The 21933-nt window shown below is 39.2% G+C and overlaps 1 protein-coding gene across 1 annotated transcript in view; it reads left to right on the top strand.

The window, feature by feature from the left end:
* The window catches only part of LOC118816104 (nesprin-2), a 129373-nt gene extending 107524 nt beyond the window's left edge, over positions 1 to 21849 (top strand). The window contains 19 exon segments of the mRNA XM_036582614.1: positions 1212 to 1373; positions 2427 to 2593; positions 6243 to 6405; positions 7470 to 7657; positions 7808 to 7958; positions 8210 to 8392; positions 9575 to 9712; positions 9878 to 10072; positions 10353 to 10605; positions 12895 to 13031; positions 13911 to 13934; positions 13936 to 14038; positions 14622 to 14824; positions 15980 to 16180; positions 16715 to 16843; positions 17207 to 17398; positions 19788 to 19844; positions 19973 to 20022; positions 20977 to 21849. Of these exon segments, the coding sequence (XP_036438507.1) occupies positions 1212 to 1373; positions 2427 to 2593; positions 6243 to 6405; positions 7470 to 7657; positions 7808 to 7958; positions 8210 to 8392; positions 9575 to 9712; positions 9878 to 10072; positions 10353 to 10605; positions 12895 to 13031; positions 13911 to 13934; positions 13936 to 14038; positions 14622 to 14824; positions 15980 to 16180; positions 16715 to 16843; positions 17207 to 17398; positions 19788 to 19844; positions 19973 to 20022; positions 20977 to 21187 (2907 nt within the window). The 3' untranslated portion in view covers positions 21188 to 21849.
* The last annotated feature ends 84 nt before the right edge of the window (positions 21850 to 21933 follow it).

Here is a 21933-nt window from a genome sequence, read left to right as displayed (position 1 = left end):
GAGACGCTTGTTCAGTAAAACATAATTTCTGTTAATTGTGTAGCTGTCATGTGTTTGGCTTGTTTTTAACCATGCCTTGAAGCCACATTGGCATATGTGTCAGAGGACAACAGGTTGCAGGTGGAATCAGTCACTGGAATGGGATGGCAGATGGCTAGGCAGGGTCATACTCTGTCTGTTAGGCCCAGATCCATTGTGCGTTTTGAGGGAAGCACAGGTCCTCCTGAGCCGTCGGGAATCACAATAGAGCTCAGAGTCTCTGGGGGAGTAGTTAACTACTGTGTTAAATGGTATGGCCCCCAGCTCATGAAATCGCAGTAGAGGCCAAAATGATTAAAACAGTGGGTGTGAAATGAGCCTAGTGCTTTGACCTAAGTGGAACTGGAGACTTCATTTGCTAAGCAGTCAGTCATTATAAAAATGTACCTGCTAATTTTAATGTAGGTCTTAATTCCTTTGTGATTCCTCTCAATAGCACCCCGCTTGAAAATATTATGCCTGTCATCCTGTCATTTCACTTTTTTTTATATTCCCAGGTGTGGAGTTAATGGAACTTTGAAAACAGGGTACACATAAGCCTTAGCACTCTCTGAATGACACTGGGGCCTGAAGGGAAAGTGAAAAAGTCTCATTAATGTCCCCTACTGTGCTATGGTGTTTGGGCATACCAATAAAGGAACTGTCAGACAGTGGTGGCGCTTTGAGGCTGTATAGGCTATAACTTTTATTCACAGCTTAACACTCAAACATCTATCTCACCCCATGACACTAATGTATTTTATTAAAAGGCCTTCACATATAAGGCCTTTGTAGCCTTTTCAGGGCCTCACATCGCTAGATATTGTATTGTTTTTTGATTATTATTATTTCCTAGAAAAGCTCTTAAATGTTTGATTGTATAACTCCTATTTGAAGTAGTGCAGTGCTTTGACCTGTCTTCTCAAGAGCCTTTTCATGGATGTAGAGGAAAAAAAGATGGTTCATCAGTGAGTGGTCCTTCTTTAGTTCTGTGTAAGATTCGCCCCCCTAAGAATTATAGATCTCTACATGTCCAGATTTTGTTACTGAAGTCTCTGTATTCAGTCTCTAACACAGTAATACTTTGATGTTCTTGGTGTTGAAAGAACAATTTAAGCTATTAATTTGTCTGCACTTGCCTAACCTGCTGCTAAACATCAGTTCAAGCTCATTTCTTTTGTCTCTGCCTGAAGGTGTCCAAGCGCAAACAAGAGATCGCTGATCGCCTGAATGCATGGATCATTTTCAATGACAAAAACAAGGAGCTCTGTGAGTGGCTAGCGCAGATGGAAAAAAAGGTGACCCACAGCAATGAACACCTCAGTATCGAGGAGATGGTGGAGAAACTTAAGAAGGTAACATTGACTGAGGTTTGCATTGTCAGAAGTTGTCATTTTCTGAATCTTGCTGTTATCTGTTGATAATTATAGAAGTGGGAGATGGACTTTGGAGTACTATTCAGTTTTCATTTGAGTAGAGGCCTTTACGGTGCTGTTATTCTGCTATAATCTTTCAGGTTCATATAGCACATTGGTGCAAGGGATAAATAGGTCAGTTGTATAGTATAATGAGTATCCATATGAGGATTATGAGGGGCCTCAAATAAGCAACATGTATCTGCTTTCCCATGAGAAGCATCACATGCTACTTTTTTGGCTACATTTAATGTTGCAAAAATATGTAGTCGGTCATTTTTTATGTACTGAACTGTTTACAATCCAGAAGAGTGGGGACGTTACCAGTGTTAGGTCTTATTATCATTTCAGACAGTGTTCAAAGCGATAGAGGAAGATCTAAGAAATATTCTTAGTTTAGATTCTATTAAGAATATGTTGTACTATGTAGGCCACAACTGTTTATTTGTTTACCCCTTTTGTTTTTTCACAACAATGGGCTTATATATGCAGCCCCTCTCTCATCATGTAGTACTGTTGTGTTATACACAGGACAGTCATTAGCACATAGTTTAAGGTTGAGATTTTTCTGGGTTGGGGTGTACAAATAATGATGACAGACCAGAAAGTGGCCATTGTTTTTCTATGGCGTTGTCACTGGCAACAGCCAATGGACGGCTGATCAAAGGGATTCGGGCCAGACCAAACAAAACAGGTGAAGCCACAAAAAGCTTACTCTAGTCATGGAAAGAGAAAGCGAAGGGATCAGAGGGAGTCTTTGTCTCTCCAAATTCAAATGAACAAGACCGCCAACCTGAAAGGCAGCTTGAAAGTACTCAGCGGTTATAGAGGAACCCTGCAGAGTGCTAGGGCATTGGTTTTGACAGCTGCAGGACCTAAAACAAGACAATATGCGGTTAGTTTGGGGTTTTGTTTAAGGTAGCTTTGTTAACGAGTAAAACATGCAAGAGATTTGGCTGAAGTGACTGGAGCACATTGTTATTGTCTCTGCAGGACTGCATGGAGGAGATTAACCTCTTCAGTGAGAATAAGAGCCACCTGAAGCAGCTGGGGGAGCAGCTCCTTTTAGCCAGCGACCGTGCCAAAGAGGCCGAGATCCACGGAGCGCTGCGTGATGTCAACGACCGTTGGCAGCACCTGTTCGACCACATTGAGGCCAGGTGAGAAAAACAGGGATGCGAGCACGTGAGAGTACGAGTGGCTTTGCATTGGCCTGGCATCATTGGCCTCTTTTCAGATTTGTAAATGAAGCACCTGTGTCCACTCAAATGTGTCGCCTCCTTTCAGTCTTTCATCAGATAAAGAATAATATTCCACTCTATTTGGTGCTAAAGTAATAATAGCATTGTACTTAAGAAATGGAACACAGGAGGGAGTGTGTTATCATGAATAACATCATGGCTGTGTAGGTCTACAGTACTCAAATTCAGCTCATACCTGCAACTGAATCACAGCCCTTGAGGTTATTTGTCACAGTAAACAACCTTGAGTGTTCTATTGGTTGTATCCAACAGCTCTGCAAAATAAAGAAAAAAGTAAACTAAAGAAGCCCCAAACTTTGTATGCTTTAATATTGCTTTAATATTAGAAGTTTCTTCTGGGGGAAAAAAGTAGCAGACTTTTGCATTATGGAAAAAGATGCAATATCAGGTTCAGCTAAATTTTCTGATATTTGCCTGATTAACTTGAATGTCCTTTTGTTCCAGCCAGTCTGTAAAGCATTTCAGTGCCCATTTGTTTTGCCAAATTGTATGCTGTCAGATTCTAGCTAACCCCAGTTGTTATATCTGGTGACCGAACAGCTTGCTTAAGGGCAAGAACAGGTTCAGAATTTGATGCAAGCCTGTTTCTTCAGAATCTAACCAAACAGGCGGCAGGTCAAATATTATCTAAGTGTTCCTAGATATTAATTTTCTGTGTTATATATGCTGCAGTGGAAAGAAAGGTGTTCTCGTGAAAAAATAACACATCACAAATAACAGGATGGGTAGAATATTCAGCCAGCAGACTGTGCATGATGTATAATTGATAATGTTATTTGTATGGTTATTTAGTGTGCGTAAAACACCTATTTAGCTTAGCAGCTGTCGACTTTGAAATAAGTTAAAAGTGTGGTTTTAAGAAGTATATCTCTACCAGCATTTGAATTCCACAGGAAAGTATAGAGATTCTTCCTTTATTAGACATAATACTAAACAAAAGAAAGAGCTGCCATGGCTAAAATTACTTTAAGGCTTTTATATTAGATTAATGAAGATGACCCTTTAAATGACTTATTTTACAACTAATTTCAGTACTAATTGTCTAACACTTCTACACTGGATATGTGGCTGTATGGGCTCTTTTCAGGTGTAAACACTTGGTATTTGTATGTATCATTTTCTTTTGTTGTCCCAAAGCTTTGTATCAATGCCTAATGATTTTCTCGTTTGTAAGCTTTCGTCATAGTCTCAGTTTCACAGGATGGTCTCTTTCTGGTGTGCTTTATCTTTCTGATAATTATATGTAGTTAGCATGTGTCTGACCCTCCTCATTTTCAAACCACTTTTATCTTTTGTGGTAATGTAAATATATTACATCTAATTGCTGTAAAATTAAAAAAAAATACAATTGCAGGATAGCTTTAACATATGTTGATATCACATATTGTCATGTTACAGGTCTAGAGTAGAGAATAATTGACAGAATAATCTGAAGCAGAGTAAAGCAGCCTGTTTAAAGTTTAGCACTGGACACTCCTAGAGAGATGAAGCTATCCTCCCATGTGTCTCTTCACAGCTAAAGCTCCAGTCTGTGACATGGACAGAGACAGCCAGATGGTGCTAGTGGTAGAAGCAGGGGGATTTAGCTAGCCCTTACTAGTGCTGGACGCTCTGGCTTTGCCATATGGCCAGTTAGGATGCTGTGACCAGTCCTCAGCCCTTTGTGCACCACCCTTCGTGGTTACGTGTGTACGTTGGCGTGGGCCGGGGGGGGGGTCTGTCATCTCTTATTAGCCATCATGGTAAAGGGACACAATGGGGTCAGGCGGCCAGTGTAGAGCCCAGTGCACAGTGGTCACGGCAAGCCGTCTGTATGTACTGCTGGCCTGTACTCTCATGCTGTCATTGCTGCTCCTCACAATAAGATGCACGCCTTCTGATTTTGCCATATAATTGCTCTGCATAATCTTTGTGTAGCACAAAGCAGCTGTCAGCAACCAGCATCTGTGTTTTGGTTCCATCTGAGTGGAGGTTATCAGAGTTTAGATTCAAGCGTAGCATGGAGAATTTTCTCCATTCAAACACACTAAAAAAAATCCTGATCTTACCAGATTTTCTTGATAATATTAGCCAGCACCAATTCCTATGGAACAAAAGCTCATATTTCCAAATCGGTAATTTTACAGGAGGAAAAAAACATCCTCAACTTTTAATGGAAGTTAATGTAACAGATTTTATTCCAAGTAGTTTTGATTCATTTGATTGAAATGAGGAATAACTGGACATGTCAAATTATGCAAAAAAGTGCCAAAAAGAGGCAAAGCATATAATTCAGCGATACATGTTATCTTGTAGCCAGCTCATTATTATGAAATATTATACTTTTATTGAATTTTATTGAATGCTCCAAAAAACTGAAAAGGGAAGCATTGATATATGGGAGATTTTCAGACACTCCACTGTATCATATTAAATTGAAGAAAAAGATTTCTGATAAAACAGAAAATGTTCTCTTTTGGAGGAATAATTTGCAGTCTAAAGTAATAAATCACAGTATTGGAATATCGCAGTTTTTCAGAATAGACTTATGGCTCATGTACTGTGATAATAGTGTATCGTGGAGCATGAGAAGGCAAACATATGCTTTCTCAGTGACGTGAAACCAGCCTCTGCATCTTTTTGAGCTGCTACTCATGTAACATTGTAGAGTCCTGACTTCCTGGTTCTTTATACAGAATTGGCTTGGTTTGCTCTGAATTGACAGAGAAAGAGGAAATAAGCTGTTCTTCTCACCCAGCAAGAACAGGGCCAATAGTGTTTTGGACTCGCAACCGTTGGATGGATGTGGCCCTGCTGGGAATAAAAGCCTAAAAACATCCTTCACAAATATTCTGAACATGCTTGCAGATGGGAAGAAATTCTTGATTCTTGAGAAATGTTTTACACAAGCCCGGTCAGAATATTGGGAATTCACATACTTTCAGCTGTACTTCTACATGTTCTGAATCCATCAGTTTCTATATATTATATATGCATGTACTTTATGCATTTTAGGTATAAAATCTGTGATATATAAAATGCTTCTGCAGCAAAAGTTGCTTTATGCCATTCTTTAATTAGGCTATAGGTTTGTTCCACTTTGGCAACTTTTGAACTAAGAGCTCTGTATGCTCAGTATCTGAAGTGAGGGTAACTATGGTTACTTGTTTTGAACAGGAGATTCACAGTAGTGCGTTACCATGTTACCATGGTGACTTTTGAGAGAAGGGGAGACACCTTGGGGTGCGCTGTAAGAGATGAAAGCTTTTAGAAGGGGGAGGAGAAGAGCAGTGGACAAGTGCTAAAAATCACCTTTCGTAGAATTATAGAGTGAAGCTGCATTTACTTGTTATCAGGTCGTGTACGCTGTACTTGTAGTTTGCGAGTTAGTAAAGTATCAGTGCTCACATACAGGAAACAAATGCATGGATTTCTGCAATTATACAGTGCAGTTATCCAAAATATTCACCTTTATGTTGTGCCTACATATGGGTATATGTTTGTGTCTGTCTGAGAGTAGGACTGTCTGCATGTGCATTTTTCTTACTTCTGACCCCTCTGTGTTCAGAGTGAACAAGCTGAAGGAGACTATGGTAACAGTGCAGCAGCTGGACAAGAACATGAGTAACCTGCGGACATGGCTGTCCCGCATTGAGGCTGAGCTGGCCAAACCCGTGCACTACAGCATCTGCCATGGAGATGAGATTCAGAAGAGACTAGCAGAGCAGCAGGCAAGCAACAACTGGATTTTTTTAATATTAATTTCTGTGAATCCAGCAGCTATTTGTTGTTTTTTTTCTTGGCTGCTGCTTAACTCCTTTAACTCCAGGCTTATTTTTCATTCATTAATCTTGTGGATTATTATACAATAACTACTATGAATTACTCAGTAACTATACTCTTAAAACAAAAGGTGCCAAAAGGGATTTTGTGCTGGTGTACATTTTATGTACTGATGACTTTCAGCACCCATACTGTACTAAAAATTTTAATACTTTACTGTTGATTACTGTATTTCCCGCACCTCTGTATTTCTCATGTACTGCTTATATGCGGTCTAATGTGCACCCACATCTTCCTGAGGCCCTCAGTTTTGCTACATTATGCAGTACAGTATGTGAAGATATATGCAAACATGATAAGTCTAACTGAAACGCAAAACACCATCATGATTGGAATACCAAAGCAACATAATAATAATAATAATAATAGTAATAATAATAATAATAATAATAATAATAAAACCTCTGTATGAATAAACTGTAATCTAACAAAAATGCAAGGAAATCCTGTCACTTCAGAGACAGGCTGCTCAAGACTGTGCAAACTACCAGTCACTTTCCTAATACACTATGCAAACAACAGCTAGTTAAATCCAACATAGTTAAATTTTTTTATATTTTTGATGAGAAGCCAGAACTGTATCTGCTAGAATATACCAATGTTTACAATTTCTATCGAATTCTTTACAGAAGAATTTCTTTTGGTTCATGTCAAGTGGAAGAACAGTTTTTGTAAATCAGTGTGTGTGTGAGGAACCCTTTTAAAGTTTAAAGAAAATCCCATAAAATAATGGTTCTAGACAGCTTAAGTGTTTCCTAAGATTGTGCCTCTGTTGTTGAAAATGTACTATGAAACTACTGTATAGTTACAAGAGGGAAGGATGTTAGTCTGTACCTGCTGACAGTTCATTTGAGTTCAAGATGTTAACTTTGTTTGCAAAACACCAGAAAAAACTGAAAACTTTGAACTTTATGATACCAACATGTCTGCATGTGCCTCTGTTCGTGTTCAGGAGCTGCAGCGGGACATCGAACAGCATACTGAGGGTGTAGCGTCGGTCCTCACCCTGTGCGACGTGCTCCTGCATGATGAGGATGCCTGCAGCAGCGATAGTGAAAACGATTCCATTCAGCTGACCACTCGCAGCTTGGATCAGCGCTGGAGAAACATCTGCTCCATGTCCCTGGAAAGAAGGATGAGGTACATTTACATTTCAGCCAGAATGACTTACGATGGCAGATGAACGTAATGTTAAGAGTTTCTCTTATTGGCATAGTAATGGCCTACGTAGGGCCTAGATATGAAAATACAATCACATTATAGTAAAACTAATGTCACCTAACTCCTTAGGATTGAGGAGACATGGCGGCTGTGGTCTAAGTTTCAAGAGGACTACTCACGTTTTGAGGACTGGCTAAATCTGACTGAGCGTGCAGTGGCAGAACCCAACTCCTCTGATGTTCTCTACACTGTTGCCAAAGAAGAGCTCAAAAGATATGAGGTTTGTTCAAGCTTTAAAAAATGTCATTTTTTTCATTATGAAACCATTAACTACACAAGCTGTTATAAAAGATACCCATTATACACCAGAAAAGACTCCCAACACATTTTAATTTGTTATGTCAAAATATTACAAACATGAGGTATTGAAGATGATGTAATACATTTGTTTTAATGGGCTGCATTCCTGTAGTAATTAATTTGCTGTTAGAATCTCTAAATGCCTCGCTTCGGTATGTTACTTTCTCTCAGGCATTCCAGAGAGCAGTGCATGAGAAGCTGACCCAGCTGGAGATCATTAATAACCAGTATCGTCGTCTGGCCCGGGAAAACCGGACAGACACAGCCAGCAGACTCCGGGCTATGGTGCACCAAGGCAATCAGCGCTGGGACACGCTGCAGAGGAGAGTGGCAGCCATAATACGCAGGCTGAGGGTGAGAACTCCAACTATGTTAGCATCTAAGGGGCTTGACCTTGGGATTTACATGACTATTCATAAGTATGGAATCACTGTTTTCAGTGCTGTAAAACCAATTCTGCTGCAGATACATGTATAATTCTAATAAGGTTCCTGGTATTGTCTAACTTTACTAATAATTAATATGCTACAAATGGGTAGGAAGCTCTAAAAATTGTCATTTTATGCATGCTGAAACAAAGATCAGACCTAGAGGTGATTCCATAACGACTGAGAAAGTCGTATCACGTGAAGAATAAAGTTATGATGAAATTAGCATCCAGAATGGCCCACATATATACTCAAATATTGACAAAACATTGTTTAAACAAAGCAGCGTATTATCAATATATTGTTTAATAAACTCTTTGACTGTTTACCAGATACATGTGGAAAATAAATTTGTCAGCATCATAATTTTTTAATTTCCCTGATTATTTATCTGTTTTAACTGCTAACTGCACAGTCCAGACATCTCAAACATTAAGTGAGCTACATTAGTACTTGCTCTGGAGTTTTCTGTTGCCATAGTGTAATCTTCTCATTAACATATTTTAGTATATTGGGCTATGATAGGTTCAAGCTTTTTCATGATGTACAAAACTAAGTGGCCCATGAATTAGTTTTTCCGACAGTGCTGTGAAAGCCAGTGTTTTCATTGGCAAAAACATGAACTTTGCACTTTGGTAACACATCTTACACAAATACCATAATAAGCCATTCATGTCCAGTTTAAAAGATACATTTCTTAGTGTTTAATAACATCTTCTTGCTCCCAAAATCTTGATATTTTATATAAAGTACCTAAAGTAAGTTATTATTAAATAAAATTACATTCTACTATTAATTACAAAATTTTCAACAGTATTATATGATACATCTCTAATAGGAGTTGGATTGTAATAGGGGTTGGGAAAGGTTCTGTTGATGTTGATCACAGCGCAGATATTGAATATATTCCTGCTTGAGTTGTATTGAGTTGTATTTGTCTCTAGTATTTGCACTAGATGGTAGGTAGATTGTTCATTTGTTTTTAACCGACATCTCATAACAGTATTAGACCCACAAATCTTTCTCTGTACATTATATAACACTATAAGTACATCTCTCCACATACTCTTCTTATTACTGGATTCATCTCCTCTTTTTGTTCCTGCAGCACTTCACAGCCCAGAGAGAGGAGTTTGAAAGCACGCGGGAGAGTCTGCTGGTCTGGCTGACTGAGATGGACCTGCAGCTGACCAACGTGGAGCACTTCTCAGAGAGCGACATCCACCAAAAGCTAAAACAGCTCAATGTAAATAGAAACATCTATATTCTCCCCATTAACCTATTCTTCATAATTTTTCAAAAAAGCCAGCCTCTTAAATAAACAGTACAATCATGCTTATTGTGCTTACACTGTGTATTTTGTTCATAGGGCTATACTTGCTTTACAACCTGTGACTCTCTGTGATTTCAGGGCTTTAAGAAGGAGATCACTCTGAACACAAATAAGATCGACGCGCTAATTGTGTTTGGGGAGGGCCTGATCCAGAGGAGCTCTCCGCTAGACGCTGCTCTTATAGAGGATGAGTTGGAGGAGCTGCACTCTTACTGCCAGGAAGTGTTCAGTCGAGTGGCCCGCTTTCACCAGCGCCTCACCAGCCCTCGACCTGTACGCCACATCTCGCTCATTTCCCTTTATGACGTACATATTGCACCCAAAATATGCTTTCATTTCCTCAGTTTCCTGTTTTCGTCCAACTACTCATGGCGTTTAAGAAAGGAACTGGATTTTGATAGTGTTAATGGCAGGGAAATCACCCAACTGTGTCGGACTCTGGCCCTCTAGGAATGGGACGCCTTTTCTCTAAATGCACATTTGTATAAATGGTTTTGATTGTTTGGCTTTTTTTGTATTACTTATCCACTTTTGATCTCTGTGTCCTTCCCAGCTGCTGCTGGAGGAACCAGAGCTCTGTGGCACTGAGAGCACCGCAGAGACAGAAGGTTCTGATCTGGCGGAAGTGAGCCAGAACATAAGCCAGCCATCCATGTGCCTCCTGGCCCCACCACAGGAGCGCTCAGGCCGAGAAACACCTGTCAGTGTGGACTCTATCCCCCTGGAGTGGGACCACACAGGAGACGTGGGGGGTTCCTCCTCACATGAGGAAGATGAGGATGGCAGTTTTTTCAGTAGTCTCTCAGGTAACTAGATCTGCTGCTGTTTTCATCAACACATTTGTAGTTTTTTACCATCACATGAAGGTTACAAATTCATTAAGTGTAGATCTAATGTAAAAATACCCCAACCAACCCATGCCACCCTTACAGTTTCATTCAAGCAGGAACACTTACCAAGGCACCAAAAGGGTTCTTTGCAGCAATGCTGTAACATAAATGTGAGATATGCACATTTTTATTTAATCACAGCAAAAGCACACATTATCAGTTGCTTGAAGATCAACTGATTAAAAAAGTGGAATCTGGCGTGCTTGGAAAGAAAGCCCTTAGCAGAGACGATCTGACGCATCTGCCATAGAAGAAACAGTTTTGGTTCCTTAAAGAACCTTTCTGTGGATGGTTCTTCAGATAATCATTTTTGTAAATGATTGGCAGAAATAATGTGTAAATGAATGATTTTTTGAAGATTTAAAAATCTCCACATATTGTAAAGCATTAAAGGATTTTTTACATAATGTTGAGTATGTCAGCTGGCATTTCTGTCCGAAATGTCCTGGATAAACATCCTCTCTCACCAGATTTCAAACAGATTGTGTTTTTTCCTCTTTATATTGCACAGTATTTTGCTGTTTGGCTCAAACATGTATACAGTACCGTGCACAAATCAGAGACCACCCTTCATTGATTTAATTTCCAGTCAAAATCGTCATTAAGTACGTAGTACATTAAGTAAGTAGTAGTAAGTTATTTATTTTTTCTAAACATAAGATAAACTACTTATAATGTGATAAGGGAAGTTAAAGGAAGATATGTAAGTTTCCAAAACTGGAACTGGAGCTCAAAAAATTATTAAAAGATACAGAGAAAATGGGACTCCAAACAATTAGGCAAGACCTGGGAGTCTACCAAAACAGTCACCATCAGAAAACAATACATTAAGCTTTTATCTTTGAGATAGGAGAAAATCAAGCGCTGCATTTCTGCTTCAAATCTGAAAAAATCCACAGGTGTTTCTGCCCATCCTTCCACTGTGACATGACACCTCAACACAGCTCAAGTCTGAAAGGATATGTAGATGTCAAGAAGCTGTTACTGAGAAATAGACATTTGCACTAGAACTCTGAAACTGGATATCTGAGATACTGAACAGGATCTTGTGGACTGATGAGTCTAAATTTCTTATTGGGATAACTTGGATTATGAGAAGCATATAATACAACCCACTTTTAAGACTGAACTTTAGAGATGTGGAAAAATATCCTTGCAGATTCCTTAAAAAAATAAAAGCAAGTCTTCCAAACAGAATGGAAGCTGTAATGAAGACAAGAGATGGACACACTAAATACTGAAAATGTGATATTAAGTTAAGGCTTCTGTGAAATATTTTGTTACATATATGTAAATGTATGATGAAATATTAATAACTTACTACTATGTACTTAAAGACTATTTTCACCAGAAATTTAATAAATGAAGGGTAGTGTATGACTTTTGCACAGTACTGTAAATTATGATCAGTCTCAGAGTACTCCTGGCGAGCAGATCAAGGTTCTAATGTGCTCTGAGATTGATGAAGACTGTGCCCCCATTCTGTTTCCCTACTTCCAGGTGTGGAGGTCACAGACAGTCCAGAGGCATTTGTTAAATCCACAATACAGGTTCTGACACCAACTTTGGGTAGGCATCAGCCTCCTTATGTGCTGCCCAGTCTGCAGATATGCAGCTTCAGCTGGACATGTCACCCCATCTATTCCAGACTCCCACATCTTTCCTCACCTCTTTTGTTTATGATTTATCACTCTCTTCTCTGTATCTCTTGTGCTGTTCTCACATCACGGTGCTGTGTATGTCAGTGTGTGTGTGTGAACAGAGTGGGCATGCACTGCAACAAAGGCCTTGTATTTGTATTCCCCGCAGCCCTGGGCTGTCTTTTTCTCTCTCATGAATCAAAGCCTCTTCCTTTCCTCCCCCTGTCCCAGCTGGCTCAGCACTCACAGCATGAAAGTCTTGGCTCCGTGTGGGGAGGGAAGCCGAGAGATGGTCTTGTCCGGGAGAGAGAAAGAGAGAAGAAAGGGCATGGAGAGGTTACACCTCCTTACTCTCCCTCTCTCTCAGCAGACTCTCTCCACCTGCATGTCCTCCCACTCCACAGCCACTGCACTTTCTGCCGCATGGCACGGCGCAAAGATAACACTAATGATACTAGCGTGTTTTTCACTTCAGGAATGAAGAGATGATGCACCAATTATATATGTGATGACATTCCTATAGAGGTTTAATTAAGTTTATGCCTTTATTCTCATTCCCTCTCAGTTCCAGGACAGGACGTGGCTGTGGCTCAGAATTGGAGCTCCCAGTCTGTCCCAGAGAGGAAGCCCCTCACCCTGGACCTTGCTGATACGGAGCACCCCTCACCTACACAAACCAGCACACCCTATAAACAAGACTATGTGAGTACACGCAAACAATAGTACATATCAATCAGTCAGTTGTCAAATGGGCACTTTTATCAGGTACACCCTCCATTCAGGTGCTGACTGCAGCCCATCTGTTGCTGTGCATAATTTGTCAGCCTCCTTCTAACCTCTACATCAACTGTTTTGAACAGTGATTCGAAAGTTTTTGAAGTGTAGAATCAATGTTTTCAATCATATACGTCTGGTTTGGTTGTAGACAGAGTATAAAATTATTTTAATATGTGAGCCCTGTACAACTTCACAGGTTTTAAATAATTAGTAGAGCACTAGGAAGCTGTAAATGAAAATTAGGAAATTCTATATGTGTTCAGAATGATCAACAGAGGTATGTGTAGCATCAAGAACGATGTTATAATAACATTAATATCCAGAATTCATCATATTTCAAAAATGAGATAAAAGATCTCCTGGCAGATAAGTTAAAAAAAATGTAAAGTAATAGTTGCAGTATATAATGTCTCATAATATTTACTTGGTGTTCACAGAATTCTTGAAATATTAAATTAAAACATCTCTGAATACATTTTGGTGAATAGTGTAATATTTAAATCCACAGTGTAGAAGATATTGTGTATAGTATATAGTATAGTATACTGACGACAGGCTAGACGATGACCAACACAATTGTATGTTAAAAAAAAAAACGCTACAGTGTCTAAATGTACTCCTGTAAGCTCTCCTAACAAGCTAATAAAGTGGTCAGTAGGTCTATACTGTCTTTCAGTCTCTCCCTCCTCCTTCTTTATCTCTTTGTAAATTTGAATAAGTATTTGAATTTACTGCCTGTTCAGTTAGAATCAGATATGGCTGCTGATGTGGCTGACGTGTCATCAGGCTGTGTTTATGTGAAAGGTTCAGCTCATGTCCCAGTGCAGCGGGCAGCATTAAGAGTGTGAAGAAAGTGTCTCTGATCCTGGATGCAGAGCAACAACAGGAGGACCATGGCCTTACTGGACTCACTGCTGCAGACAAACAGTCAGGTACACTCATCACGCCTATGCACATCTAATAACACCACCAAGACTCAAAGTACACAAAAGCCTTCATGACTAGTTTGTCCTGGGCTAATGTAGTTACCATACAGCAAACAAACAGGCATACTGCTGACTACACACTGAACTATGTAGTATATGGTTACTGTCAGAGCAAAATCTTGTATCTCCAAAAAGGTAACTTTACTGGAGAAGAAAAAGCATTCTTTTAATGTAAGTCAAGGTGACAAGTTTTTTTTCCATTTTGTAATATTTCTGTTCCATTCTTCTTGAATTTTATACACAGTGTAGAGAGCAGATGGCTTTTCAAATTATACAGAAAAAAACAACAAAAATTACACACAAGGTTTTGTCCTGACAGCTCATTATACAGTCCACAGTGGTATTATGCATGCTTGTTACATTGATCTCAGAATGTACTCCACCTCATTTTGTTAATCTAGAGATTGGCAATGGCACTCAAAGCTCAGATTCAGTACAGGTTTAAGAAATGGAGGTTTAATACATGACACTGGCCCCTTCTTCTAGGCTTTTTTTTTATTCTCTCTTTGTTTTTTGATGTGCTGTGCAGGAGTAATTGAGCGCTGGGAGCTGCTGCAGGCGCGTGCGGTCAGTGAGGAACAGTGCAGCAGCAGAGATCCTCAAAAGCTGACATCTGATCTGCAAAACATTACCTCCTGGTTAGGCCGTGTCACCCCTGAGCTGGAGAGACTCCAGAAGGCTGAGACATCTGTCAGTGTGGAGATCATGGAAGCCAGAGTCAAAGAGCTTAAGGTATGAGCTCATCATGACCTTGCATTACATTTACTGCTGGGTCTTAGCTGTAATGACAGAAAACAAAACATCAACTCTTGTGTATTTCTGATTGCTTTAAAATTGTATTGAACAGTTCCAGATACGAAAGAGGTAGATTACATAAGGGCATCTATCTTGTTTGGTGCAGAGTAATAAAACCACAACAGTTGAGTAAATTCAACATCAGAGCATGCTTTTCTCAGTGCATGCCAGCGCTGTACAGGCCACGTAATCTGCCTGTTTTAACATTTGCCTACAAAAGATGAGCAATAGCAAAGCATTTGATTTTGTGTCCTGAACTGCAGAACATATTTTTGATAGATAGGGTCAGGTATATGCCATCTGACTGTGTTATTTCAAACTGGTGCGTAATTAAACCCATGGATCATAGAGAAGTAGAGAAGTGTGTTTTAATTACTCTAATACATGATACACGTAGACATTAAGCGTCGCTATTTTTGTGAAATATAATTGGTAGGATTATACAGTTTCTCAAAAACATATCTGAGAAACAGATCTGGCTTTTATACAGTGACATGCTAGTGAAAGTTAAAAATAAGCGCTTTTTTGACACTAATGGAGGCAAATAAAAATAATGAAAGTAACTGAGCATTTGTAACCCTGGCAAATTTCTGACCACTTTAGCCTTTGAAATGTGAAACCAGCTGAACCAAATATAAAATTTACAAAAAAAAGTTGTTGTAAACTTTAGCAAATGAACTAGGGGTAAAAGCAGCCTAAGTATTTTCCTTACATGGTTTCTGTCTGGTTAATGTTTGTGTTAGTGATTGGACTGTTTTGGTCTGTTCCCTTTACTGTAATCTTAAAAGAAGTAAAACAGACCAGAACAGTTTGATCAAAACAAGCCATGTCAGGTTTGTCATTCATTTTATTAATGCAAACCTAAATATCTGGTTCTGTGATGTGTTTGGAAAATATCATGATACTAAATTTGATCAAGACTGCTCTGCACTTATTACAATCATATATTCAGTGGTCCCAAGTGTTAAAACACAGTGTTCTGTACAAATATACAAAAGTGACTATGCCATATGTGATGCAACACTTTAGCACCACTACAGAGTATAAGTACATCAAGTCATCTACATCCATAGTTATTTCCATTTCTTGCAGGAAATGCAGAAGGCCTTTTCTCGCTATAAGACCCTGATGCTGTCACTGAACCTGGGTGGGCGAGAGTTGCAGTGTGAGGCCAGTACTGAAATGCAGCAGCTGCAGGAGGGCTTGCGCAACATGAACCAGGGCTGGACCCAGGCCTGCATGGGCCTGGAGGGCTGGGAAGACAGTCTGCGAAACTCACTCATGCGCTGCCAGGTCAGATTCCCATATTACAGCCAGAATGCAGTGAACACATAAGATGATGTCACACTCAAATGGTACTGCTGACTTGGCAGCAAGCATTTTTGAAGCAGTGGTTTAGCCAAATTAGCCAAAAATCAAATGTACACAGTTTTCCACTTTCCTCAAATGTAGGCAGTCAACCAAGAAATGTTTGATATCTGAAATCTGCTTTTTGAGTTTTGAACTGGAGCTACAAGGCTTATTTAGTTAGCAATGAAAGCTTATAGCCATCCATTAGCATTGTGCAAACTGCACGCTTAAATCATTGCACACTTCAGACCATGTTGAGTTGCTGTCAGGTGTTTCTGACACTGTAAGACACACTGTTATCTATGAAATTGGACAGAAGGATGTTACACAACTGTTAGCAGCCAACTTAAAGCCTGATTTTAGTCCGTGGTTTGTCCTTTTGTCCATGTCTTGGCTGACTGAATACATTTGAGATGTGGGAAGATTTTATTTGATTTTTGATTTTCTTTCTGAACGTTGTTTTCTGCTTTCTTTTAGGAGTTCCATGAAATGCTGCATTCTCTCTTACTGTGGCTGGCCCACGCTGAGAGCAGGAGATACACAGTAAATATCCTTGACCCCGCTGTACCGCCCTCCAAGCTGCAGGAACACAAAACTGCATTGATGGTGAGAATGAAATCAGTTCTAGCTGGAAAGTGTAAATGTTAGCTTGTTCATTCATATGATGTACCTGGCAAACAAAGCAGCGTCTATAGCATATGGTGTATATTTGCCTGACAAACTGTGGCGAACTGCAGTCCTGGGTGTTGGTGTCCAGTACAGTGCACAAATTCCTGTACATCCACCTCTAAACAGCATTATTAGTATAAAAGAACATGCCAGTGCCTTAGTTACTGGTATGTTTTTAGACAGTGTTTGGAAACTGTCAAAACCAAACCACTAAAAAAGGAGCAGGATCATATTTTTCATTTTGTGCACATTCACTAATTATTTTGCTTTAATGGCCTGTATTGCACCCCCTGGTGGCAGGGTCTGGAAGAGGAGCTGAAGAACAGGCAGAAGCAAGTGGGTTCTCTGCAGGAGATCGCCTCAGAGCTGCTCCCTGAGTCAGGGGCGGAGGATAACTCCGAGACCAGAGAGAAACTCCACGTCATTGGCATCAAATTACGTCTGCTACTGCGGCAAGTCAAGCAGGACCTCCAGACTGTTCAAGAGCGACTGGTGAGGAAATACTGCAGTGATTTAAAATAGCTGCCAAATCAGGGACTGAAAGCACTAGACTAGTTATCTTAGAAATAAATGCTGCCCTACTACGGCAAAGAACAGCAGTAATAATCATATGAATCCATATGTTTGTCCCAAGCTTTTCTTCTCAAAAAACCATTAGTGCCTTTTATTTTAGGTCTCTTAAATATAATGCAGTAATCCTAAAATAATGATTTGTATTTTGTCACTGTTGGAACAAAACCTTGTATTTTCCATTTTTCATAGTGTGTTTACACTGTGTTGACATTTCATGACAAATAGACCAAAAGAAATGGTCCAAAAATCTTAACTTACACTGAAAATTAAGAACATTTTCCCTTCTCCTGTACAGTTGCTTTTTTGGAGATACAAGATTCTGTTCCAATAGTGACAGTCTGCTACTTATATGTGGTAAAATTAGAATTTCTTTTGTTTTTATTGATAAGAGGATCAGTAGTGGAATTATCTACTGTTATTGCACTTTATTGTTTAAACACATTTGCTGTGCTTGTTTGGAAACTGCTTTTTTTCTCTCTTACTGAAGCTCACTGGCATTCCAGGCTGTTCCACACAGGCTAATTACAAAAGCACCAATGAGCTTGAATGTAAACCCCCAAGAAAAATAGGCCTAAGAGTTATGGTGAAATTCAGAGATAGATATTAAACCAGCTTTTTTTTTCTTTTCACTAGTCTTCCACTGAAGAATTAGTCCAATTTTAGAATTAGGCTGTTAATTGCTGTATGCTTCAAAATATTTCCTAGAATGCAGTGGGTCAGTATTTCCCAGAACAGGTCCGGCTCAGATTAAGTGGTGATCGCATCAGTAGTTGGGGTTTTATGGTGCACTGGTTGTTGTGAGGTGATGCATTTGTTAATTGAAGTGGTTATGAGGCAGAGAGCAAAAGCGCAAGTAGGAGATGGGAGAGGTTGAGGTGTGTGTGTGTGTGTGTGTGTGTGTGTGTGTGTGTGTGTGTATATGTGCACACAGTAAGGTACTTTGGGTTTGCTTGCAAATGTTTGGCATTTTCTGAACAGCTCCTCGGAGAGAATGATGGGAGCTGGTTTAAAGTGCTTATTGTGCTGCTGTATAACATAAAAGCTTCTGATGAGAACAAAATGTTTCTCCTGCCATTTGTGGAGATTATTATTACCAGAAAATCCTAGTTTTAACAAAGATGTAAACATGAAACAACAAACCAAAATTATTTTAGTCAAAATGATGCAGGTCATTAATGTCATAATAGTATTAAGGAAGGCTGCATTACATCAAGGGATCAGCATTGTATTTTCTTCTATTGTAAAGTAGAGTCACCCTTCATTTTGTACATTCCCAGTCAAAAAAGAAACCAAGTATAAGTTATTTTCATTAGACATTTCTGAGAAGATTAAACATAGGAGAATCCACTTGTATGAGGAAGACAAAAGTCTGGAGTTGACAAATTATCAAAAGATACAGGGGCAATGTGACTTTTAACAACTGTGCAAAACCTGGTAGACCACAAAAACTGCCCCCAACAGAGAAACAGCTCTTAAAGCTTTCCTCTTTGAAGATAAATTCCCTTCTCACTTCAGGACTGGAAAAAAAACTATTTGAAAGGTTGCATTACTGGGAAAAAAAAATCAAACAAAGAAGCTGCTGGTATTGTCAGAACAATGGACTGACCACCCCATAGTCCAGACTCCAACATCGAATGTGTTTGGGATTACTTGGATTGTGAGAAGCAGAAAATGCAACCAACTTCTAAGACTGAAGTTCGGAGGTGTGGAAAAGTATGCCTGCAGAATTCTTTGAAAAACAAGTCCCCTGAATACAGTGGAAGCTGTAATAAAGGCAAAGAGGGAACACACTAAATACTGAACATTAATATTGAATATTATATTTAGTTATTGAGGCTTTCTGAAAAATAAATTAATTGTACTTAATGCAAATAAATAAAGGGTGGTCTGTTGGTTTGTGTAGTAATGTGTGTCACATCCATAGTATCTTGCAGTATACTGATGAAAATATAAATTGTATCACTACATGCCCTTTACCTCAATGCTGAAACAGGCCTGTTGATAGTTGTAGGTGTATCTGTTAGCATTTCAAAACCAGTTCAACTCATTCTCCTGTGGGAATAAGCTCTCTTGATCACCTTGTTTATTGACAGTGGACAGCAGTCATGCACTGATGGAACAGAGAGCAGAAGTGCTATTGGAGCACACAAGAACAACGTCTTTAACGCTAGTAGAACAGCTGCCCTTTATATGATCACTTCATATGATGTGGTCAAGCTTGTCATTTTTCCTGTGAACATTAAAGTCAGTGGGCCTACTTTTGGAAAAAAAATCACAAAAACACTTGCCTTGTATCTTCTTTTTACAGGAGTCATCTGAGGCAGTGGCCATGAGTAAAGGACAAGGTCTGGGATCTTCATCTAAGGTAGGCTGCAGCATGAACTGCGTATCATTCTCCAAGAATCAGAACTTCTCAGTAAAATTATGCACTTTCACTACAAGAGAGTGCTGCATGTAGGACTGAGCTTATCTGTGTGTGTTGTGTGTTTGCAGGAGCTGGCAGCTGAGGCTGGTGCTGGGAGTAGATCATTAGGCTCCAGCAGGTACTGTACAACTTTCAGATTGAACAGCAGTAGCTATTAAGACTTATTTGAATAGATGACCAAATAGGAATGTAATGACCATTTTGTTGTGATTACAACTACTGTAGGGTCGACCAATATGCAAAAAATAACACGATAATACTTAATAATACACAGAACTGATTTTCTGAAAAAGGTTTTTTTGTTCAATGTTTTGCCATTTGGCCAGTTTACAATTTCCTCACAATGCAGTGTAAACGATGGGCTGAGGGCCAAAAAGACAAAAGAAAGAACAAATGAAGTAGGTTTTAAATCAGGTTTTTAAAAATGTATTTTATAACATTACACCATATTAGTGAAATACTTACTATTACTAAAAATACTATTTGAAAGGAAAATAGGAATTTGAAAAGTTATAAATAGTATTAAGATAAGTTTGCTCTCTCACTGGGTGGGCAGGTGGTGTTAGGTTACCTTATTTCTGGCTGGCCAATTTAAATGTCCTCTCTCTGGCTCACAGGCCACACCATGGGAAGCTGGGTACTAGACCAGTGTTTCTCATCCCTGGCCCTTGAGAACCACTGCCCTTCACCTTTTTAGTGTTTTCCCTTCTCCCAGCACAGATAATCCAACTAATCAGCTCATTAACAAGCCCTCACTGAGCTGAAGTGTGTGTAAAAGCAAGTAAAGTACTAAAATGTGCAGGTCAGTGGGCCTCCAGGACTAGAGTTGAGAAACATTGTACTAATAGACAATACCTACAATATAATCAGATAGGCTTATCAAGATATGATCTATTGTGATTATGATGTTTGTTATATAATATATATTATCTATAAATAAGCTTGAATTTTAATAGAATAGTGAAGAACATTAAAATGCTGAAATGTCCATTGTTGTCTTTTATATATTACAGTTGGTTGTAGAGAGAAGAAGGGAAATGTCAGTTCTAATAAAATGTTTGAAATGTTTCAGGGTGGAGAAGAGGGACCCCTCTCCTCAGCGTTCTTTCTTCGTTCGGGTTTTGCGAGCTGCCTTCCCCCTGCACCTCCTCTTCCTCCTGCTGCTGGTTCTAGCCTGCCTGGTGCCGCTGTCTGAGCAAGACTACAGCTGCACTCTCTCCAATAACTTTGCCCGCTCTTTCTATCCAATGCTGCGCTACACCAACGGACCTCCTCCCACATGACAACACATACACTGACCGACAGGCTGGCCTGCATCCAACGCCCATAAATCCAGACTCCCAAAGCACTAAGGTGTGCATATTGCTACTGTCCAAAAATGTATTTTTAACCTTTGTATTTATAAATTTAATTTTATACTATTTATTCCCCAGTGAGAGCCATACTACTGAGACGTTTTTAATGCTACAGATCCAGTCCAATCAGGTTGTATGTGTGTCCCTGTACTAATGTGACTGTCACTGATTCATGCAGGTTTATAATCATGCAAAACAGATTTTTATGCTTCAAATGGAAGCCTGAGTTTGAGAATAATGGTAATCAGTTGTCTGGTCATTATTTCAAATCTACACGTCTGTGTGTGTCTGCTTAACATGCAAAGATAAATAGATGCCACAGAATGACACAAACGAGACAGAATGACTGTTGTTACTCCAGATAATATGTGTGTGAAGTGTGAAGTCACGAAACATTACAAAATGGCAATTTATATATTCATATTGAGCCATTACCCTTAGTTGCTTTAGTGTAAACAGAATATGGATCAGTGAGAGTGCACTGTAGTATGTGAATTCCAAGAGGACATTTGTGTGTACAGTAACACATTTTTTGACAAGTAATTGAATGTATTCTCTTTTTTGGCAATAAACATTCTTATTCAAATGAAGTGATGTGATGCCAACTTTTTGTTTTCTTTTAATTCATTACTATGAAATGTGTATGTGTAAGTAATAATAATTATGCACCAAAT

The sequence above is a fragment of the Colossoma macropomum genome, unplaced genomic scaffold (assembly GCF_904425465.1).
Source record: "Colossoma macropomum unplaced genomic scaffold, Colossoma_macropomum, whole genome shotgun sequence".
NCBI classification, from domain to species: domain Eukaryota; kingdom Metazoa; phylum Chordata; class Actinopteri; order Characiformes; family Serrasalmidae; genus Colossoma; species Colossoma macropomum.
This window is presented reverse-complemented; position numbering and strand designations above follow the sequence as displayed.